Source organism: Cimex lectularius, unplaced genomic scaffold (genome assembly GCF_000648675.2).
Source record: "Cimex lectularius strain Harlan isolate CLEC.00 unplaced genomic scaffold, Clec_2.1 scaffold243, whole genome shotgun sequence".
Lineage (NCBI taxonomy): Eukaryota > Metazoa > Arthropoda > Insecta > Hemiptera > Cimicidae > Cimex > Cimex lectularius.
The window spans coordinates 88718-113287 of NW_019392791.1; the positions used below are offsets into that span (position 1 = coordinate 88718).

At 31.6% G+C, this 24570-nt stretch overlaps 3 protein-coding genes across 11 annotated transcripts; 2 read left to right on the plus strand and 1 right to left on the minus strand.

The window, feature by feature from the left end:
* The first annotated feature begins 6 nt into the window (after positions 1–6).
* On the plus strand, positions 7–9626 carry LOC106670945. 7 transcript variants are annotated; one of them, XR_001341147.2, is made up of 31 exons: positions 7–196; positions 270–370; positions 1776–1851; positions 1913–1983; positions 2055–2147; positions 2208–2297; positions 2372–2449; positions 2933–3001; positions 3076–3123; positions 3204–3345; positions 3405–3469; positions 3563–3741; positions 3806–3898; positions 3957–4050; positions 4115–4190; positions 6274–6385; positions 6441–6601; positions 6664–6782; positions 6929–7186; positions 7265–7419; positions 7477–7620; positions 7686–7762; positions 7825–7897; positions 7957–8077; positions 8121–8315; positions 8487–8644; positions 8700–8766; positions 8838–8942; positions 9008–9067; positions 9246–9440; positions 9503–9536. XR_001341147.2 is itself a non-coding variant. In XM_014401632.2 (31 exons), exons 2-31 carry the CDS (start codon positions 275–277, stop codon positions 9554–9556), a joined length of 3195 nt encoding a protein of 1064 aa, XP_014257118.1. In that variant the 5' UTR covers positions 7–196; positions 270–274; the 3' UTR covers positions 9557–9626. The 7 variants fall into 7 exon arrangements, 6 of the variants coding, with proteins under 6 accessions (XP_014257118.1, XP_014257121.1, XP_014257119.1 ...); XM_014401632.2 differs by having other exon boundaries at positions 9375–9440; positions 9503–9626; XM_014401635.2 differs by having other exon boundaries at positions 3966–4050; positions 9375–9440; positions 9503–9626.
* Positions 9627–10585: 959 nt separating this feature from the next.
* On the plus strand, positions 10586–13943 carry LOC106670940. Of its 2 annotated transcripts, none has more exons than XM_014401624.1 (7): positions 10586–10723; positions 10875–10980; positions 11190–11316; positions 11372–11590; positions 11650–11785; positions 13602–13693; positions 13784–13943. In XM_014401624.1, exons 1-7 carry the CDS (start codon positions 10704–10706, stop codon positions 13882–13884), a joined length of 801 nt encoding a protein of 266 aa, XP_014257110.1. In that variant the 5' UTR covers positions 10586–10703; the 3' UTR covers positions 13885–13943. The 2 variants fall into 2 exon arrangements, with proteins under 2 accessions (XP_014257110.1, XP_014257111.1); XM_014401625.1 differs by having other exon boundaries at positions 10596–10723; positions 11226–11316.
* Positions 13944–21689: 7746 nt separating this feature from the next.
* Positions 21690–24532, minus strand: LOC106670938 (5-aminolevulinate synthase, erythroid-specific, mitochondrial). Of its 2 annotated transcripts, XM_014401622.2 has the most exons (2): positions 24370–24532; positions 21690–24284 (listed from the first exon to the last, which is right to left on the minus strand). In XM_014401622.2, the coding sequence occupies exon 2, from the start codon at positions 24194–24196 to the stop codon at positions 22835–22837; it is 1362 nt and encodes a 453-aa protein (XP_014257108.1). In that variant the 5' UTR covers positions 24197–24284; positions 24370–24532; the 3' UTR covers positions 21690–22834. The 2 variants fall into 2 exon arrangements, with proteins under 2 accessions (XP_014257108.1, XP_014257107.1); XM_014401621.2 differs by having other exon boundaries at positions 21690–24532.
* Positions 24533–24570: the final 38 nt, after the last annotated feature.

Below are 24570 nucleotides of genomic sequence, written 5' to 3' on the forward strand. Positions count from 1 at the left end.
CTTGTGCAAGTACAGTTCAATTCCGTTTTTGACTTTTTGTCCTCACTGTTTTCGACAGGACCTGTGTTGTTGGCTCGTGATAAACAATACAAAATTCCTGAATCGAAATATTTTATCTTCTCTTAACGCCGATACCGATTAGTCCGTTATATGAAAAAGAAAGGCATGGTAGTATCGTCTTGTATGTTTATATTATGTACGTAGCCCAGCCATGAAAATCCCTGTGTTACATTTTGGATAACATAACTAATACATGAATTTTGGCCCAGGAAAAATGTCCGGCAGCAGGAACACTGGGACTGTGCCCAAAACGAAGCACACCACACGAGCTAGGCGAGAAAATTCTGTCAACCACATACCAAACAATCTAGTAAGGGTTCGACTATTTAAACTTTAAAAAAATCTCTTTAATATCTATTTACTTGTATTCTAGTAAAGATATTATATCTAAGTTACAGTGAAGAAAGTATAATTAAAACCAACCAAATCTTACAAATTTAATCATTTCAAAACGTGCTGTCCTTCCAATGTTTTTGTTTACTTTATTTAAAATCAGTGATCAATAATTGTACAAATATTAGGTAATAAATAATTTTTGCTGTTGTAAGGTCCAGTTGTATTTAAGTAAATCACCCATTAGTTATTCTGGGTTTAAATTTTGGTCTTTTCCATTGTTTATTTGAATATTCTTACCAGACCGCATCTCACAATCTTCAAATAATAACGGTCACTAAACACTACACTTACCTATTTGTCTTTAAGAGAATCGATAGAAGCCCTTTTATATTAGCCAATGTCTCGGAAACACCTGAGACATTGCTCCTCGCGTGTAAACCGCCCAATATGCATCGATCCCAGGGATGAAGGCAGGGTTCCAAAATACAATAAACCAGAGACAGATATTTTGCACATCTCGTTTACTGGTGTGCATAAAACCAGCAAATACTGTATTTAACCAAGGGTTGTAAATAATTTTAATTTACTATTGAGTTCAGTATAATAGAGTGTAAAAACAGAACTATTACCCTATAAAACAGCCTTTTTTAGCAATCGATCCGCTTTTTCATTGTTTGTTAAACCTACATGAACCCTAACCCAAGCTATTACAAATTCCTTATCCATCTGTTTAAGGCATTTATTTTCTTCAAAATTTATTTTCATCGAGATGTATATAATGAGATGCTTACACCTCATGGTATATTTAAATTAATATCTTGTGTATAAACAGCAAATGAAATTGGGCTTAATATGACACCTTAGAGAAATCCTACTTAAGCTGCATAGACCTTCCACAGAATCCCTAATTTTTAAAAATATTTTTTTAATAGATATTAAATTAATGATATTGTGGACAGTTTTTATGGGGAGGTCAATTTCTCTCAGTTTATGAGCTAAAGTGGAAAGTTTAACTTTGTCATATGTTCCTATGAGGTCTAGGAAGACTGGTATAATTGTCTCGTTTGTGGTAAAAACCTGCCCAAAACTAGTTTGGTTAACTTTGCATTTGTTTGTTTGTTATATAGCAGTTTAGTTGTTTCCAATCATTTTGATCTGCCTATCCTTGTTATTGTGTTATTTACCTTAAGTTGATTTTAATTTTTGTGTAGAAATATTGTATGTAAAAATATAAAAAAGTATTGTATAATGTTGCACCAACATTGCACCAACAATATTTCTTACACATACAAATATCTTTCTACATGAATAATTGTAAATGTTACAATTATTAATTAAATATGATTTTTATTTAATTTTTTTTTTGTAATTTATTTAAGGAGTGGCACCAAGAGGACAGACAAAGGCGAGTCAGGAAAGAGAGTAATAATTACGTTTTCCACCTTCCAGACACTGGTACACAATAAAAATAGTATACTTTAATAGAAGTAATTAATTAATTTTTGAATTTTTTCAGTAGATGAGTTTTCATATGATTCAAGCTGGAGTTCCAGTTGGGGTCCTTCAAATAGAACTGACGATGATGAAGTATTTAAACAATTTTTTTTTCTTTTCTTTCATTGTGGTTAATTTCATTTTTGTTGTTTTCTTTCTTCAAGTTGAGGTGGTCAAGTGTAAAAAGCAGCAACATTACTCCAGAGCGAGGAGGCATGGAACAACACCAAACAAGAAAACAGCGCCAAGAAAATCACGTAAGTGTATTTCTTAACAAATTGTGAAAATTAAATGTTAACTTTTTTTTTTATTTCCAGGTTGTTGATGAAAGGATTGTTCCAGAAAACATTAAGTCTCAGATGGCAAGAGGAAGGCTAAAGATGAAAATAGACCAGTCAGAAAAAAAAGTAGAAAAAAAAACTTTTCTCACACTTACACTTGAACAGTAAGTAAGTATGATTAATTTGTCGATTTTTTATAGATAGAAGAACTTCAACATCAGCAAGCGGCATTAATGACACTTCGCCATAAGGCCATTCAACAGGTGAAACCGGTTCAGGTGTGCTTTGTTTTAATTAAAGTATGCTTAACAATAACTAATTAAACTTAAAAAATATTACAGTTAATTAAGGTTTTTAGTTGAGATAAAACAGTCAATGAAAAGAGCGGGATTCGAACTCACGATCTTCAGCTTGATACGCCGCTGCTCTACCACTTGAGCAGTCGTGACCTCGATCCACTCGGACACAAACTTCCCATCTCAACCTCACCTTTTGAATTTTCCCTCCTTTTTTTATCTCAACTAAAAACCTTAATTAATTGTAATATATTAATTGGTCACGCGGACCACGAAATTAGTGAATTTAAAAAATATTGTTTATAGTACTTTTTGCTTTTGGATATTTTAATTTAATCTAAAGTCTTCCTTAATCCATTCTTGGTTCTATAGTCTTTATAATCATTAATTATTACATTAAATATTTTTGTAATCTTTGTAACTATTATTACTAATATAATAATAATTTTTAAATTTTGTGTTAAGATGGAAGAAATTCATCAGTCGCCCATAGCTTTAAGGAGTAAGGCAATTCAACAGGTCAAACCTGTTCAAGTATGTTAATTTTTCCTTTGAAATAAATATATAAATGCTAGAAAGTATTACACACACAAAATTTTCTTACTTAGATGGAATCCGAAAAAATTGCAAAATTGAATGAAAGAATGGATGACCATGTGAGTGCTTCAGCAGTTTTAAGAAGGAGTCAGTCATAAAAAAGTCTTTCTTCTCTGTAATGTAATTGATGTAATTTTAGATGATCCAGCTTCTAAAAGCGATGGAGAATGGAATCGAACCACCAACAGATCAGCAAGTAAAAAAGAAGCTTAATGAATTACTCGCCAAGAAAGCCCAATGTGATAAGATCCTTTGTTGTCTTGAGTCTGATGTTGTACAAGGTGAATATTTATTATAATTTAATATATAATAAAATATATAAAATTAAATTTATTTTGAGAAACTCTAGATGGCCCGGCTAGTCCTAGTAGTGAAGAATGTGAAAATGGAAGAAATGATTATCATGTATGTTCATTATTATTACCTGTGGTATCTTTCTCCATCAGAATTGTATTTACAGAAAATTGTTAAATTAAGCGACAACTTCATGTTTTGTAGGAAAATGATGTTTCCCTTGGTGCTGTGGGAGGTGAAGTTGAAGATCATCACCAGAATATTGAGTCAGGACTTCAGTGGGATGGAAGTGTTGGAACTTCGAGGAGAGAAGCAGAGAAACAAGATAACAGGGAGATTGACAATATGGCTGCTATCTCTGCTTTTATTGAAAATAAAGAAATGTAACAAACTTTTTATTTTAAAAAATAATTCTTAAGCTTGGAATCAAATAATTTTTTTGTTAAGGAAACTGGATGAAGTCATGACAAAATTTGAACAACTTCAGACCTTGATGGGACACATGGAAAAATTAAGAGATCTTAAATTAAATCAGAGAAGGTATTTAAAACTATCTTAATATACATTTATTTTTTTTATTCACATAAATTATTAATAGTTTGCATAGTGAGGGTCTTGCTGATACTCAACCAGCAGAACAATTACAAGTTCAGCAGGTACAGAGCAAAAACTGTTCTCAATACAGTGCAGTTGTAAGTATATACTATTTTTACTTATTTAATAATGACAATAACTGAACTGAACTTGAATACATAGGAGAAACTTCATTCAAAGAAAGTAGATGTGGGTCTGGAGACACGGCAAATGAACTCTTATCCTCCAAGCACTCAATGTGAGTACATTTTTAATTTAATTTAATTTATTTTTTATTTAAACTTATAACAAATACATTGCTAATCTTGTGTTATACGTATATCAGTACTCACATGGTACAGGAAGCTGGTACTGACATGTGAAGTAAGGTTGCTACTCAGCGACAAAAAATAAATAGCGAAATATTTTACATAAATAACAAGAGCATGTAACATAATTTTAATTAACAGTAGTTATTCAAATATCGTGAGATGCGGTTGGGTGTGATGTAGGTTTCTGAAAAACATTTTCTTTATCGTGCCAACGTTTCGATCTTTTATTGAGATCATCTTCAGGGCTCAAAGTGTTTGTCTTCTATGTAATTGTGCCATCCTTGCGTGTCGTGTTGAGACTGGCATTCTCAACACGACACGCAAGGATGGCACAATTACACAGAAGACAAACACTTTGAGCCCTGAAGATGATCTCAATAAAAGATCGAAACGTTGGCACGATAAAGAAAATGTTTTTCTGAAACCTACATCACACCCGACCGTATCTCACGATATCTGAATAACTATCGATTAACGGTCACTAATCTCTACACACAGTAAATAATAGATTTGTTCCATCATGCGTCTGAACCATCAGCAAACTGGTGGGCACATGCACAGTTTAGTGGAGCTTCCAACACAAATTCAAACCGTTCCAACAAGGCTTCAGGCCAAGTTTAAGACTGGTATTGACATCTAAACAGTTCAAGGATTTTAATATGGACTGGCAGTCAAAGAAATGCACAGATTTTCACCACCTCAAATCAGAAGGTTCTTACAACTAGAGCCTGGATTTTACAACAAAAATCCTCAAACATGCCATATATTGTATATGCACTAGAAAACTCTAAAATATGCATTGAATTTGTTCTAAAGATATGGAAAAAGGAGGATGAATGTCTGAGACATCACCCGACTCATAATTGAATAATTTATTTTTTATTGATATTTTTCAATCTTGTACATATTATCATATTATTCATTTAGAAAAGAAATAGAACAGAAAAAATTCAGTCACACAAAAAATAAGTTAATAAATTATAATAATTAGAAAGAGGACTGACACTATTTTTTTTCCACAACCTGTCTACTTCAGGAAAATTAGGTGCTCTCAAATAAGACGCCGATTATTTCAAAAGAATTTTTTTGTGTCAGTTTGTTTACATTGATAAAATAATATAATAAAGTAAAATAATTGAAAAATTTTCTTTTATTTTTTAGGCCATATTGTTGAAGGTTTATTTATTGCTTAAGATTATTTAAATTTTTCATTAAAAACTACTTTCTACAACACAAACTAAAAAATAAAAGGGAATTTTTAAAATATAAAATGAAAAAGAGGAACAACAACAACAAAGAGAATAAAATAATAATAAAAATTTCAAATTTGGAATATTCTTCAAATATCCAAAAATATGAAGAATAAAATTTGAACCATTGTACCACAGAGGGAGGTATGATTCAGATAAATATGTGATCACCATGGTCGTCGTAAGTGTGATAGACCATTTGACTGTAGGAGTCTGAAGTAGGAAAAAAGCATTCCCCCACAGTTAAGAATCCAAAATCAATCAATGTTCAGACATGGGTAGTCAACAAATAAGAATAGTTTGTGATTGTGTTGGAACAAACCTAATATGTAACTTAAAGATAATGCCATTTAAATTTTATTTTTTATTAAAACAACTGTTAGATCTGAACTTTCCCAATGTTCTGAAGATTGCAAGTGTTAAAGATAAATTTTATAATATGCATAATTTATGCTAAGAAGCGATTCCATACTGGAAAAAATTGCAACTCTGATGATTCCAGTAACAAAATAGAAAAAGTCAAGTTGATATTTACATATATATTTACCTTTAGAGAATTTGTGAGATCATACAGACACTGATACATAAGATCATTTGAATCCTTTGTAAATAAATTGGTTGCTATATTTTATTATACCCAAGTATAGGTTGGTGTAGTTTTGTACTCATCATAGCTTTTATAATCACAATGAGATGTTCAAGCTGGAGGTTCATGACCTCAAAGCAATATTTAATTTTATATTATTGTTGGGTATTTTAGCTACTGATGCTCCTGTCGGCTATCATAATATGTTCGATCCAGCATTAGACAGTTGGCCCGCTCCCTCTTGGAACAGACCAGGACCGACTGGTAATTCTGTAGAGTCTTCCAGGTATATTTGAATTTATTCCTTGCATTGAACTCAGTAATGTCTTGAAATTTTTTAGTGATGATGGAGAAGTAGAATATGATGAGAGTCCAGTTAAACTGTGTTCGAGCACTCTTCGCCAGCCTTCGAACTTTCGCAAATTTAGGTCCTTATTTTCCAGGCGAACTACTCAGCCGAATGCTCCTAACAGCCTCCCACCTTCTTTTAAGCCTGCACCAAGTAAAACACTTGTATTTGTTCAGCAGTAACAATTTCATTAATATTTCCCCATTGCAATGTAGGCCCTGAACATAGTCAACATCAAAATGTTTCTGAGTCGAGGGTTCAGCAGAGAATACAACAACCAGATGAAAATCATTCCTGCCCGAACAATTCATCACTAGCCTATCAAGTGAATCAAGTGAGTTGAAAGAAAATTACAATTATTTTCACTCACTTATCTTTGGGGAAATGCAAAATAAATGCAATATAAATTCAACGTACCTACTAAAAGTTGTCTAACATTTTTTGATTATCATTAATTTATTTTCTTTTTTTAAATTGTAGTTACAAGTGCAGATGGAGCAAATATTTTCTCTGTGCCAAGCTATGATGGAAAAACAAGCCCCATGCTTTAATGGGGGAGGCCAACAGTGGATTCCACCTCCACAAGTTCCGCATCCAGGATATTTACACTATTTGAATAGCCCTGCTGCATCTCAGTGGCAGCAACACCAAATCTTGGTGAACTCTTTGAATCAATGTTGCCAATTGATTTGCCATCAACAGAAAGAGCTCTCTGCATTGAGGCAAGCGTTAGCAATGGTGGGCACATAATTAAACTCTGACTTTTGTATTATGTCTGTTTAGGTAAAAAATCTTTATTTGCAATTTTAATTTCAGCTCCAAGATGAGAGTAATATGTACAAATGTGGTGGGTATGGTAACAATTTGAATTTTGAATCTGGGTTGTTTTGGCCTCAGTCAACACCACAGACACTTAACAATCAAGTACCTCCAGGGAACAGAGCTAACAATTACTGGGACAATTTTAGAAGGTATTTAATAATAAATCTACCAGTGACAATTATTATGATTATTATTATTATTTTTAGTTATTCAAGGCAAAACCTTTTGTCTGGAAGAAACAAAAGCAACGAAGGTAGTATTGCTGATTCAAGCACATTGTTAGCACCAACTGGTCTCCCTTTGCCCGTTCAACCTTCCACAACACAAGCTGAAAGTACATCTAGTAATTTGTATGTACTTTTAATTATTAACAACACAGTACATTGACTTAGAATTATATTTGTTTTTATTACAGACAAACAAATAGAAAGGATAATTGTGTTTCTGATAATTCAAGTCATGACAATTGCAGCCAGAGACAACCTCAGCAAGGTAACTAGAATGAAGTAATGGATTGTTTAATGTTAATTCAAACAATAAATAATACTGTTTAGAAGTTCCAAGTCCTGTTAACAACTGGAATTTCTCTAGAAGAGCTCAAAGAAGTGGCCATAATGCAGATTCTTCGTAAGTGTTCAAACAATTTATTCCAAAGCGACCGTAACTACATGATTTAGTTTTTTAAGATCCGTCTTTTCACTTGAACAATCAATTTATAATGAACTGGAGATAGTGATGGCTGAAAGGAACCGTCCTGCTCTCTTACAACTTCTATCCCATTTAAAAATACTTCGATCATCAAAAGCTGTAAGAAATGTGAATGGGGACTGTTAATTGTTTTGTTAACTAGTTTGATAAAATATTTCAGCACCCATTAGAAGGAGCACAAACCCAGAGGCACAACAGTTGTGATTTGGACCAAAATTTGCCAAATTTTGTTGACAGTTCACAGCATAGTCAGATAACAGATTCTCAGCCTCAACCTCAACCTCAGCCACAACCTCAACCTCAACATCAACAACAACCACAACCATCATTGGCTCAGGTATGATTCAACATCCCAAGTAGAGAAGATATAGCAAGTAAGTTATGTTTATTTGCTATTGAAACAACTGTACCACAATATAATCATTGTATCAATAATATAATCATGCGGCTGGCGGAATGAAATAATCCAAGCTGTAAATTTGTTTTCTTTATTTTCTCCAATTTGTAGATCCTAGCTGGAGCATCCAAGATTATTGACAGAAACAAACAAAATGACATTTGCACATCTGAACTTTTGCAAGATCTTGTTATTTATCTTTCTGAAAGGCTTAATCCTCAAGTTGTCCAGAAGCTTCAAGCTTCTTTATCGAAGTTTCACGGAACAAGGTAAATCAGAATAATTTACGATACATTCATTTGTTATTATTTTTTTCTCTTTCAGTTTAAATGAGGTCGAACATGTTCTACTGTATGATATTTCATCAATTATATTGTCACACGAAGAAGATGTAAATAAAGTTTTATTGTTAATGAAATATAAAATGTGTATATTTTAAATTTATTTAAAAAATATTTTTAGATTAATATGCAATTCGAACATCCTGAACAAGAAGTCGAAGAAGGTGCTGTCGGTGGTATACCACTTCCTCCTCCTCCTCAGCATCAACAAAGCCCTCAAGACAATGTATGTTCACTTATGGAATATTATAAAATTAATGATTTCTAAAACACTTCTTGTGTAAATTACAGGTTGATACAGAGCTTGCTGAAGCTGATCAACCACAGCATAATTCTTCTAGCAATGCCGAGGTAGATTTAAAATAATTAAAGGAGTAGTAGTAGTAAATTATTTATTTCTATTGTTTATACATTATTACTTGTTATGTTATTAATTTAACATGAACTGTTTTGCTTTAATTATAGTACAGCCATTACCTCCAAATGAGCTAATTAGGTTATTTTTTTTCATTTATTTATTGTTGAATAGAATGGTACCAAAAGGGTTATATGTTTTAATTGCTAAGGTAAATATTATAATCATTATCCAAAAATTGTGTAGGCAAAATGATAATTTATAACACTCCTTAATATTATTTAAAGAGTTTAATTATTACAGGCTTTTTGGGGAAAGGATGAATCTGACTTGCCTACAGTAGAAATGGACAATCAAGAACTTCCTCCAGTAAGCTTTGCAATCAGCATTAAAAATCTTATCAATTTAACCTATTTTTCTATCATTTTTAGAGAGAAGACAACGAATCATTACAAAATTCTTGGTCTGCTGAACAGGGTCTCTAAGTACATTTCATCGATTTGAATACCAGTTATTTCTTTTTTAAAGCATATAAAAAAGTCTTATTGTTATATATATATGTGGTATTTCTTCTATTATAAATTTTCTTTTTGTAGTATATACTTTTCAAATCTAATATAATGTATATTATAAATTATATTATTTACATAAATTATTACTTTTTATTTATTTAATCCATAATTAAAACTTCTCAAATACATTCAAGTTTAGAGAAACGTACTCCATTCTTTTTTATTTCTTGTCTTTCTGTTTACAGTAAATTTGCATGAACATTGTCATTCAAATTGTTTTTGCTGAAAACAGCTGTAGTAAACCAAATCGAACATAGTCTTCAATCGTAATATGAAATTCTGATTTTCTGACGCAATCGTTATTGTTTCCAACAGGAAAAAATTCCATTATTTACATAATTATAATAGTGACAAAGGAAGTTTGGTTAAATTATCAACATTTGTAAAATAGTGATCGCATAAAAACTGACAAATATTTTTGAAAAGATAATTCAAAACATGAGGTGTTGCAATTGATAATAACTTTTATAGGTAAATAAAACAAATGCTATTAAAGATGATAAACTACTACCATTGAACAATTATTAATTAATAACAAATTAACATTAATAAACTTTTAAGTTTTTCTCTCCCTATTGTTAAGTGACAGTTTGACATTATTGTAAGTCGTAAGTTCAAAACTTACTGACCAGAGAGTACTTACAAATGGGTCTTTTTTTATCCTTTTACTTTGGGATACATTAAACACTATGCTGTACATAAACTGAATTTGAAGCATTTATTTCTTTGTTATAAAAGATCGTTTTAGTGACTGAACTGGAGTTGAACGGAAGTCAGTAGACTCAGTTCTTGTAAAGCTGGAAGTAATTAACTTTTACTGATTATAAAATTATTGATAATTGCCAGCCTAATTCATTACGAAATTATTCTTTCTTATTTGTAAAATTAGATTAAATGTTTGCAGTTGCTGGTCTTAGTTTTTCTTTTGTATTCTTTTTTTTTAATCAATCAGATGGTATTGCAGAAAATTTTCTTGTTTTGATACCCCAAAATTATGTTATTTTTTATTTTGTAAATAACTATTAAATTAATGATTTAGTTAAAAGTTTGTTTTTGAGAAATGGATTATTACAGACAAAGGTATGTTTTTATTCATGAAGGTGAAATCTTGTCGTTTCATGAAATGTTTTAGTGTTAATAATGTTTTAAACATGTTGTTTATTTATTGGATGTTAATATCATACAGTATTTTTTCTAATTGCAAGACTGAATATTTTGTTTTTCTGATCAGTAAAAATCGGCTATCCCAAGATGAAATTCAGATACTAATAAATAAAGATCCAGATGGTGATTTTGATAAAAGAATACCAGATTCTGAGAGAGCTATCATTCAAAGGGTAAGATATTTAAATGCTTACAATTTAGGATGGATAATTGATATAAAAATGTGAAAAAGTTAATAACTTTCTACAATCAATCTTAATTTAAAGTTTAATGTGTCAGTTGCACATGCAGAACAGGAAAAATTCTGATTGAAATTTGTTAGATTAACAAACATTTTATAACACATGAAAATGTAATTAAATAAAAACCTTGTACTAAAAAGATATTACGCTTTGACCATGAAATGGAACGAAAAAAGGGGGTTAAAAAGTTGCTAATGGAAGAATTGCAGAAAAAAGGATTGCTACAAGGACCAGATGAATTTAAAGAGAATGAATGGCTCACATTTGGTAATGTTAGATTTGCTTATGTATTATGCCAATACATTATGACAAAATGTTTTAGGTGATGTAAATAACACAGTTCAAACTCATGAAACAGAAGAAGATAAATCAGAAAAATCTGTTGAGCCGTTCACATGGAATAACACTGTACATGAAGTAAAAAGTGATCACTCGTTTGACTCTAGGCAGAACACAATCACAAATTATCTAAACTGCTTAGACCAACAACCACAAGACAACAGTTTTATTGATCCAAAGGAGGAGGATTATTTTGCAAAAGGTGGTTTCAAGATTTTTATTCTTAAAAAAAATAATAATTTTATTTTTAATCTATTTTAGCGATTAATGTTGGAGTTTATGCTTCTAGAACCCCCCTCAGTTTTCCAACACCACCTGAAAGATTAGAAAAAAAAGAAATTATTGATCCTCAGGATGAGATAAATATGAATACTGATGTCCGTGCAATTGACTATGGGTAAAGCTACACTAAAAATTAAAAACTATAAATATAATTGAAAATAGAATATAATAACAAAGAAATATTTCGATATTTACTACAGTCTCAATATTATTAGAACACAAATTTTTTCAATATTTGCTTTATTAATAATATGTGGAAAGAAATTTTTCTATAGAGAATAATTACTGTCTATTATTTTTGTTTTATGTGATAGAGATTAGGGATATGGTCTTATCATATTATTATCATATAATGACTCTCTCTCCATTAAAGTAATTGGTGATGGCCAGTCTTATGAACTCATATTATTTTTAGTAACTGATAAAAAACTCTCTTGAGCAACTGTACACAAATGGCTTCCAAACTGAGTTCAACTCTAATCTAGTGTTGAGCAGTATGGGATATTTGTTTAAACTGATGCATCTGTAATTTGTCTAGTTCTGCTAGGTCAGACATCTCACGCCCTCTACCCTCCTTGCATCCTATGCAGACAATACAGCTGTGCTTTCCTCTGATTCCAGCAATCGTGTAGGAGGAGCTTCAGGCACATGACCAATGAATAGTCAAATGGAGCAAACTTGAGAGGATAAAAATCAATGAAAACAAATGCATCCATGTTATATTTACCCTCAGAACCCCTCACACAATATTCCTATCCCTAAAACCGACTGTGTACACTATCTTGAGTTTTATCTTGACATACGCTTAACCTGAAACTGACACATACAAATAAAAAAACAGGAACTGAACAGATATGTTGGACAAAAAACAAACTGACACTACAAAACATTACTGAAACTGATTTGTACATATGGACTAGAACTGTGGGGCACCGCTAAACCTACCAATATCCAATGAATTCAATCCTTCCAATCCAAAGTCCTCAGAATAATAGTAATTCCCTACTACATCTCCAATACCACCCTCCACAACAACCTCACAATATCCTTTATAAATAAATTAGTCCTCACCACATTTTTCACTTTCCATGATAAATTAGCCTCACATCCCAAAACATTAGCTCATAAATAACTATTCAAAAAGCTAGAAGGGCAACAATGGTTGTATGCAGAATATAATTGAGATATTAAAAAACACTAAATACTTTATTTTAAGCTCCTATTGAATTTGACTATTAATATATTAAAATATTTTCGCCTTACCAAGAGTTTTAATCTATTTGTTAAAAGAATTAGTAACTGCCAAGTTTAATTTTTATAGTATTATATTTAGTATCACCACACATATTTAGTATATATGACCTCTAGTATACAGCACAATACTTTGCTAGGATATCAAGAGTTTGCTGAGCTTTTTTTACCAAAGTGGAAAAGATTACTAGGTTGTCTGCATATTTTTCTCAAAGCCAATACCACCAATGGCATGGTCTTTAAAATATTGTACTAAATCTTCCTTAAACTATGAGTATAATTGATTCCCCTAGATGAGATATTTGCCCACTAATTGCCCAATAATTTATGATTTTTAGTTTTAGCTTAATATTAAGTAATTAATAATAATAAATAGCTGAAATTAGAAAGTGATTTATTGAAATCTAATAAACTGAATTATTAAAACTTGAATATTTCATTGTTGTCAAGAAATAAGCATTATTTAAAAAACTTATTAAAAAAAATGACAAAAAATTATGAAAAAAAAATTGTTCACAAATTTAAATTTGTGAATAGAGCCATCTTTTATATACAAAAAAGCACTTCTTCCTTATGAAAAAATCCAAAAAAAGGGAATTTGTGCACAATGCTTCAAAAAAATAAATAAATAAATAAATAAAAACCTTATTTCTGTTTAGTTTAATTATGTGTTATTGCAGAGAAAAGCCACTATTCAGCCATCCCTATCATCCGCCAACCAAAGATCTTAGAAAAACCGTCAAAGAGAAAGCACAAACTGAACTTAAAAAGTGTGAGTTTATTATATAATTTATTATTGGTATATTATTTGATTAATTATAGCAAACTGAACTGCTACTAAAAATAATATACCTTATTTCAGTATTTGATACTTTTCCAATGTCTTTATCATTCGAGCACAGATTAGAACAGTCAAGAATGTTAATGGCGAAACGATGCATCAGTGATCTTCTTAAGCCATAATACTTGTTAACCATTTAATTTCATTATATAAAATTAATAAAGCAATCATTTTTAACATATGTATATTTATAATAATCTGTTCTTTTTAATTTGATGATACCTTTACAGACTTACTCTCTCCCTCCTCTTCACACATACTCTCTGGTTTTTCACGTAAGTTTAAAATTGTTTTTAGAATGAGATATTGTCTAAACAATGAGACAGATTGTCCACTATAAAAAGTTAATATCGAAACAGAGTTATTGTCAACTTGAAAATATAATTACAATAATAATAATGTTTATTGGACATTACATTTAATTCATTATGTTTTAGTGGTCTAATTGACCAAATTACTTCTTTCAATTAATTTTTTTTTAATGTAAGATCTCTGTAGAGACGAAAAAGCTACTGTCACAAGTGGGATTCGAACCCACGACCTTCGGCTTACATTTATTTATTACATTAAATTACATTACATTTAACGATAATAATTTAAAGAAATAAATAAAATTCCGTCTTTCAGAAGGTGGCCTCAGAAAATGCATTGCTGAATACATAATACCTATAGCATTACATGTACATACATATAGACATAATAAATGATAGAACAAAAAATATCAACAGAAAAATCTCATAAAACAAATAAATGAAGTGGCGATACAATATATATATTTTTTAATTTCATAAAATTAACACCCTTAAAGTTTGTACAGTTGGTGTGCAGCTGTCCTATTGTGAGTTGACAATAGTCTGTTTACTTGAATAGAAGGCCAAGTGTATTTGCATAACAAAAGTCAAAGCACATAAAAAATGTTTATATAATTTTCTGTCTTTTCTTAGAACATGAAAGTTGATTAAAAATGAAAACATTTTCCATTTTTTATGTAAGGTAAAAATTATTTGATAATTCTTCAATCTCTTGTAAATATTATTACATCCTTGGCATCAACAACAACGGTTAGTGCATTGCCACAGCGACCGATCACAGTCAAGGTCCTGGGACTGTTGTATACCTCCTTTGATCTGGGACCTGCACTAACCAAAATCTTCCAGTTCACTTTTCTCAGGAAATGTAGTTGAGAATAATCTTAATTGTAATAGGAAAGGTACTCTCAGCAAATAAATTTGTACATTATATNTTTTTTTTTCTAATAAGTTGATTGAAGCCACATATTTAACTTTCATACAACCTTGCACGAAAAATCAATCTTAGACAAACTGACAAATGTGATCTCAAAAACAAATAATAATATTAATGTTAATCCTCTTTAACGTTAACAGAAAATAATAGCACACTAAGGAAAGAAAAAATACTGAATAAATTTTCAATACATAAATATTATCCCCATAGCCACAAAATAAGATAAGAAATCTAATGGCCTATTTGTGTGCATTTACACCAAAAGTAAGTAGTAAATATTGGCAACTCATTCTCCGAATACAAAGTGGAGAAAAACCAGAAAACCTTTCATAAAGAGTGAGAGATTTTTGCTAATACAGGCTAATACTAGGACCCATAGAGCCCATATTGTGGATGACCACCAATTATGGTTTTGCGTGTATTAAATTAGTTTTTAAAAAGAATACTATTTATTACACAGCAAGGAAATACAAAACTGGAAAAACCACTTCCAATTAGGGAATCTTCGGTCTATATGCGATGAAAGCCCGAGACGGATTGAATAAAAAATATTAATATTAGCAAAGGCTTGGGGATGTAATGAAGGAGGAGTTTCTTGGAAGTGAACACGTGCAGGTGTGATAAGGGAGGAATGTGAAGGGTTGCAACAGATAAGGGTCAAGCGAGTAACACCTCCCCTTTTAAAAAAATAAACTTCCTCCTGGATTCCCTATTACAATATTACCATACACTATATCACTAAGCTAACATATTACCTTCATTACATACATTCCATGATTCAAGTCATATTCATAATACAATATAATTCAATAATATATGATTATAAAACAGTCTATTTAATTTTATTTAATACATGATTATAAAACGTTAATTTGATTTAATTCGATTTCTTCCATATTCGAATCTGTTTTAACCTCTTTTGAATTCATGCTATTTATTTTATTTCGACAAATTTCAAACTTAAGCATACAATATATAATTATAAAAATAATAATTAATACAATGATTATCATCATACAATACAATATAAAATTGAACCTGTATTTTCTTCATTAATATTCTTATGGATTTACAGGAATTAAAGGATTCAAGGGTATATCTTGTGGAGATTTTGTTACTGACGGAATATTGCGCGATTAATTGGTTTTGGATATTTAGTTGATTTTCCTATATGTGACTTAAAACTGTGTTGAAATGTTTGCCGTCATCATAGTCTGTTACCCGTTATTTATAATAGTGCCGAGTCCATTAATTAATCCTCGTCTTGTTCTATTATTCGAATGGATTTTTATATTGTTAGTTTTTCTTTCTACGGTAATTTTTGTAAAATTCAGAAGGTTAATTGGGGTCTCTAAGTCTTGTAGTATAGTTCGATTTGTTTTAATTGCTGCAAGAATTTTGTTGTATTGTGTGGCCAGCTCAAAGTCCGGATTTGAAAACAATCGAACACATTTGGAACCAACTTAAACGACGAGTATGACTGTAAAACCCAGGCCCTAGCACCCTAGAAAAGTTGGAAACAGCTGTTCTTGATGAATGGGGAAGAATTCCTCAGGGTTTTACAGAAAGAAATCTTTTTCAAGGAATGCAAAGGCGTTTAACGGACGTTATTCGTGCCAGAGGTGGAAACACTCAGATTTAAAAGACACAAATTGTTTTTTAATTTAATTTATTTATTTATCTTTTCATTTATTTATTTTTGTTCTTACTTAATAATTTGTTGAAGTCGTGAGGAGCGGTCAAGAATGAGGTAGTATAGAAAAACACATTTTTTATTTTTTTGCCGACGTTTCGACCTTTATTCGGTGATCTTCAGGGCCTGGGTTAATTACAAAACATATGTTGATTGGAAATAATTGTTTTTTACCAGGCCCCGAAGATGACCCGAATAAAGGTCGAAACGTTGGGAAAAAATGAAAAGGTGTTTTTCTAAACTATCTCATTCTTGACCGCTCCTCATGACTTCAACAAATTATGAAACAACAGGTCACTAAGAAACACACAATTACTTAATTTTTTTCTAAATATCTCATTTTTACAACCAATCTTATTTTTGGTATGTATGAAAATATGAATAATACATTAAAATTTAATGGTGGTGCATTTAGTTTGCCCATCAGTGTATTTTTCCTAGTAATAATTTATTACTCCTTTTGATTTTGTGCAAGAAAACGTTATGCAACTATCTGACCTAAAAATGTTTCTCGCATTCTGACGGCCGGCCATAAGGACGTGAGCAACTTTCCAGATAATTTGCATGCAAAAACTCTTAAAAGGGCGATTATCAAATTCCGTTTCAACGGAGGATTATTATTTTGAATGAATATTGCAATGAGATTTAAGCCAAGACGGAAGCGCAAGGGTTGTAGGAGGCATGCTGATTAGGCCCGATGTGCTGTCAGCATTTTAAATTTATCAGACGATAAAATAATCTTTTAAATATTCAGATGGGACAATTTAATAAATTAGCAAAAGGTCGCAGATTAAAAATTATCATTATTGTTATTAAATTTTTAAATAGGAATATTGAAGATAATCTATGCTATTACAACTTATCAGTCCATCACGAGCGATGGTCGAATAGATCACAATTTCTTTCCTGTTAAAGTTACCAATTTCGGCATTTTTATAGGTTTACTAGGTTGAAAGAGGATTGACCGATTATTTCATTCGTTTCAAACAGCTCCTATTTCCAGAATTTTTTAGGAAAGGCAAAAACCTGCACCCAAAAGTTTTGGAAATGGGGACCACAAATGAGATGCCGATCATTTCAAGAGAATTCTATTGTGTCGGTTTGTTTAAGTTTTATTTTTAGATAGTTAATGGAAATCCGAATCAAATTTTAGGCTCTTGCCTTTTTCCTGACATGTTTTCAGTTGCCTTCAGTTTATTTTTGTAAGTAATGAAAAATATTTCAAATTTGCGTACTCTTCAAATATGTCGAATAAAATTTGAACCATTGTACCACATAGGTATGATTCGGATAAATATCTGATCACCATGGTTGTGTGTTAACACTGGATATGGTCGAATATACAGGGGCAAATTTATAGAAAAAAGATGGAATAAAATAAAAATATGTGGGATCTGGAGTCCACATAGACTCTCCATTAAACGTCCTAAGTTATGAAAACTAATAAGAAAAATTGCATACAAATCCGGGCATACATTACTCCCTATGTAACTAATAAGTGATATTTTTCTGGCAATAATTATTGAGTTAAATCCGAATTATATACGTAATATAATTCATATGTTTTTAACAAATATGATCATTCTAAATAATTAAAACATATTAACAACAAAATCCTGCTTGAAAGACATTTTTATTTTGACATTCTGTTCTTTCGGGCCGAACAATCTGTAAAAACATTTTTATTTTTAATTCCGCCTTTTGAACATAAAATGACCAAATCATGAGACGAAACGTGAGGGAACAATCTCGTTCGTAAGCGTATCATTTCAATGTTGAAATTTACATCCGCAATTCTTCGTTTGTGAGATGTCTTCCCTGCAGGATTGTTTGATAGTTACCTATCGTTCTGGTCAGCAAGAGTAGGCGGACCACAATGATAGATATCTGTCAAACAATGCATTCTTCATTCGTCTGTGCTTCCTTCAGAACCTTTCATACACGACCTAATTATTTTCCCTGTTAAAGGATTTCGCGGATACACCGGAATTTCTTAACAATTTACCTTGAACTAAATCCGATGAAGGCAATTAGAACGGTGCCCTTCGATTTTAAATAGATCAGTCAAACCTGGTAACAACTTCGTTGAAAATGGAAAATGAATTTCGCAAAATCAGATTTTGTTATCTTAAAAGATGACATTTTATTTGGGAAATTTCTTTTGAAGGCTGTTTTTCTCGAAAAGACCAACTATTTTGAAAGCCAAATTTCTCAACGTAAGACAATTTTTAAGTCGATTTAAATGAAATTAATGAGAATTTTTAGAAATTTAATCAAATTAAATCAAAATGAATATAAAGAGTTGCAGTTAATTATGATTGATTAACTATGATAGTTTTGACTTTCAACACGACTGTCACATTTTAATGCAGATATTAAGACTTGCAAAATGCTTTTTTTTGTACCTAAAAGGCAGATTTGATTCAAATAACATTCTTTTTAAAAGTAAGAATTAATGGGAGCGAACTGACATCACGTGAACTAGCAGCAGAGTGACTTGCAAATTGTCCATGGGCCTGACATCCTTTTTAGCCGTACTCATTCAATTTTAATGAACGAATTCATAAAAAATTAATGTGGCCGAGTTTGCAATTCTATGTGGAATGTAACGTATTTTTATTTTTTCGTACGTAATATTTCTTACAAATGCACAATAGGCGTTGCTTGATTGTTAAATTAAACGTTATAAATTTTGTGACAAGTTTCAATCTCCGTGGAGTACAGTATATGTGTAAATTTATAGGGAATAGTACCACAGCACTCTCTCTCTCTCTCTTTTGCTTCTATATTTCTAGAATTTGAAAAATTTCCAGTATTCATAAAAAAATGTACGAAAGCATTTATAATATGCGTTTTAAACATTCTATAATAAAAGGATTCAATTTCTACATAGATTCAATGAACAATAAAATACAATAAAAAATAAAAATGGAACTGTCGGGAAAGGCATCTATATCGAGACCAAAGCGCAACTGGAATGCCCGTCTCTTTATTTACAGTGAAAAAACTTCTTAAAAAATACAAAATTTAAATAAAAGTTAAAACATAAAAGTTAAGAATAGAGAAGATTGACCGGGAAGAATGTACTTCGGTTCAAGGTTTATATGACAAGATCGAAAGAATAATAAAAAATTCTTTACGCGGCGTCAAAAAGGTCAAAAAAATCAAGTCCGCTGTACCAAAATACTCTATGGAACTGATAAGAAAAAAAGCCTGATGAGAGTTAGAATAAGACCAACTAAGATTTAAAAAAAAAGAGTTAAATGCCCTACGCAAGTTAGTAAGGCACATCAAGAAGGATAAAGAGTACTACAACAACAAATTAGTACCACTGGCAATAGAAAACTCTAACTCTACTAGAAAACATATAAAAAAAATGGGCGGAAAAGAGAATGAACGAGAGAAATTCTCTAACGTCATATTATAGAGATTTTTATGCCAGCCAAGAAAAAAAGTAACAGTTAAAAGATACAAATAAATATTCAAAGCACTCCGGAATTTACAACAGCAGATGACATAGTCATAAAATCGTTAAGACCCTGGGTAATGACGCTAATACGAACGAAATTATTAAAATTACGTGGGAGCCAATGAAGAAAATCTGAGCAAAGCTTTTCAACCAAGGTTTAGAAAATTAAGAAATGCTTAAGTCATGGAACATATCTCATTGTCTTAATGCACAAAAAGAGAAATTTGAACGAAGTAAAAAAACTTTAGACCCAAAAATCTTAATTAGTTTGAGCTTTCACCATTAGTAGGGCATTCTTCAAGTTAATTCTAAACCGCATAAGGATCATCTTACTCCCCGAAAAAGCACGTTTCCGGAAAGGTTTTTGTATAATTGATCATATTCACGTGATTAATCAACTAATAGAAAAATCGTCAGAATTTGATTTCTCGATCTACATGGCTTTTATAGATTTTGAGAAAAAAAGCATTTCCTCTGTGAAACACGCACCTCATGAATCACCACTTCTATACGCAGCACTTGAAAAACAACGTACAACTTAACGTCATAAAGGCTATTACAAAAATGCAAAAGATAGAATTAAAATAGACAAAATCGGGGAAACTTGTTTATACAAATAGGAGTGAAACAAAGAAACCCATTACCCCCAACACTTTTTAATGTCATTCTGAAGAAAATATTTATAAGTCTTAATTGAAACGAAAATATAAGAATAAGAATTTTTATGCCAGGAAAAAGACTATCACACTTGTGTTTTGCGGACAGTCCTCTTTGGTGAGGAGGTGTACCAAAAGGTATGATGCACAGCCTCTGCAAAGCCAGCAACTCAGCAGGTTTAAAAAATACGACATCAAGACTAAACGGTAATATCCCATCACCAAGATCTTAAATGTCAGAAAAAATTGCAATTGCTTACAAATGCAATTAATGCTCTCCTGATAGCAGCCTAGCTTTTGGACCAAGTTACAAGAATTTTGAAAGAATGAAGACATTTTACTGTTACTGATTTGCCAATTTGTATTAAACAATAAATCAAATCATTGTTTAATTATAACATATATCTCATAAATAGTGATTTACCATGAAAAGATAAGTGATGAAATTACTTCCTTCTGTTAAACCAAATTTTTCATCTTCAGTTTTTACTTATTATTATAAAATTTCTCGATTATTGTATACTTTAAAAAAAAGTTTTATTTTTTATTGCTAACATCAATCATTTATTAAATAACCATTTTAATTAATTATTTCAATATTAATCAATTTTATTAACATTAATAATAATAAGATAAGAGATCTCAGTACTGTTGGGCTTATTTCCAAGGTGTACTATTTGGGTTTTCTATGAGGTCACAAAAATACAAATGTATTTTTAAGAGCTTTTTGATTGATTGCACCTGGATCCTCAGTTTTTCAAATATTCCAATTGTTCCAGATTGATTTTGCAATCCAAACAAAAAAGAAATTAACACAACTATTGATTCATGGAAAAGGCAATTACACAATGAATATTACATACATTGTTGGGTAATGTTATTTTATTATACGTTAACTTTTCTTAAAGCAACTACAACAATAACAACAATAATAATAAAATATATCCATATGAATTCAACAATATATTTAATGGCCATCACCGTAATACTAATGCACCACAACCATCAAACAATAATGGTAACTAAATAAGTACCAACAGTTTCTTGGAGGAAACATTTTGGCATATATTAACAACATTGTGGAACAGAAAGGCAGTGAGTTTAAGGCTTGAACATAACTAACAGCCAGAAGAAACACCCATTATTCTTCATATTGTATCAAAATCATACAATATATTTACTTTAAATATGTTAAAGTAAATACGTTTAAATATTTTCTTAGTGAGTTCATATATATAAAAATATATGTAATAATAATGTAATAAATATTTTTTTGGCCTCACAAATACAGAACAAATATCTCAAAACTCAAAATTTATACATTTCATCAAATTGTTAAGCATTTATTAATTAATGATTTGGAATACGTTAAATTATCAATAGTGATTTTTTTTAACCATATTACACAAATATACAGTACCAAAGGATTTGCAATATTCAACTCATCTCATTTATGAACTTTTTATGGAAATGGCTGGTCACATTTTAAAATTACTTGAACATAAATGTAAATAATTTGTGTATCAAGTAAGTACAAATCAATCAATATTATATTAATTATTATAAATTGAACTGCTTGTGCTAAAATTCAAAATGACTGGATAAAATTAAGAACTCTGAACATAATAATTATATTAATTACTGATAATGTAGTAAGTAGTAAATGGAAAACATTTAAGAGGCTATTATGTTGCATTTTTGGATATAACTTAATAGGGCTATACATTTTATTTATATATCTGCAGATATATTGCCCTATTAAGTTATGATATCCAGGAAATCAAACATACAAACAATTATTTTATAATTATTGTTTAACAAGGTTAAGTTCAAACCTTTAGATAGGATATAATGATCAGCAAATCAAAATAAAACTAAATTACTAGTACAAGGTAACAATTGATGTAATCACATTATACAATATTTTGGAGGAAAAAACAGTAGTCGTCAGGTATTACAATTAATACTATAATATTATATATATTAATTATTTTGTACCTTATGTAAATTTACTGAACAAATAATGTCTGAGGGCAGTCTGGAAGAGTACACACTTCTTCTCTACAAGACCGCCTCAGGCTCCTATTGCAATGATCGCATGACACATGAAACAGCCCGAGCTGGTGCCATATTTCAGCTAGATCTTTGACAAAATTGTCTATCATGTTTTGGGAATGGAACGGTGTTGGAGCGAGCCTGAGTTTCTCTTCGCCTTTCGGCACGGTGGGATAATTTATCGCTTGGACATAGTGACCTTTCTGTCTGAGCAAAGTGTCAGAGAGCTTTGAGCAGATGTATGGGTCTCCGATGTGGATCGGGATAATATGAGAGCTTGTCATTTCAACTGGAAAGCCCTGCTCCACCAGCCTATTTCTCAGGTAGTCAACATTTTCCTTGTGCTTCGCTCTCAGCTGCCTTCCTTCATCTGAAGACAAAATTGAAATCGAGGCTATTGCCCCTGCCAAAACTGTAGGAGGTAAAGAAGTAGTAAAGATAAATCCAGCGGCATAGCTTCTAATCATGTCTATTAGTTTTTCCGAAGAGGCAACATAGCCTCCAATATTTCCAAACGCTTTTCCAAGAGTGCCAGAAATAATATCCATTTCATCAAGGAGATTGTCCCTTTCTCCTATACCAGCCCCGTTCTCTCCATACAAGCCAACTGCATGAACTTCATCGATAAAAGTCAAACCACCATGATCGTGAGTGATATTGCATAATTCTTTCAAAGGGCAGATCGCACCAGTCATGGAATGAACTGTCTCAAACGCAACGATTTTGGGCACGGATTTATCTACTTTCTGCAGTTGTTCGTTCAAATGAGATGAATCGTTGTGGCGGAATATGAATTTAGGAGACCTGCTGTTTCTTATGCCTTGAATCATAGATGCATGATTGCCTTCGTCGGAAAAGAAATGCAGATTTGGGATAGTTTTCCCTAATGTGAATAATGTGGAATCATTCGCGACAAAACAAGAAGTGAAAAGAAGAGCTCGTTCCTTTTTATGAAGAACGGCAAGATTATTCTCCAAGGTCTCATGTAGGACAGAATTGCCAGAGATGTTCCTCGTCCCACCAGCACCCGCACCAAATGTATCGACCGCATTGCGAACAGCCTCTTTCACCCTCGGATGACAAGACATGCCCAAGTAATCATTAGCACACCATACAGTGATCAGCCTCTCGCCCCAAGTGGACTCCGTAGCCTTGGGGAAACAGGTGGCGTTTCTATTGATCTTTTTGAACACCCTGTAAGAATGGTCCTTCTTCTTCTTCATGATCTGATCGTGGAAAAAATTCTGGTACGGGAACGGCTCGGCGGGCTCCGTTTTTTTATCATCCTTGGCCAAATTTATCACGTCCTCTTGCATGGCGGGGTTCGCCTCTTTGACCAAGGACTCCTGGCTCTTCGCCAGAAACGGACACTTGGCTACATCTCCCGAGTAGGTGACACTCGATCTGTGAGAAAAGACCGGACAATTCTGGCCGTACATTTTCATCAAGTGGAACCAATAAGTTTTTATGTAATTTGCAGAAAACTTACTCAAAAACGGGCAAGACATTGTTATTCGTTATGTAGAGCTAGTTCGTTTTTTTTTCCAACAATATTTTCTAGATGTCAAGACGACCCGACTCTTTCGAACTCTCAACTTTCACTGAGAGCTTTCGCCTTTCTCACTCAACAGGAGCAATAAACCTAGAGGAGTACTTTCCCATTTTTTCAAAGTGGGGATAGCCTTGACGG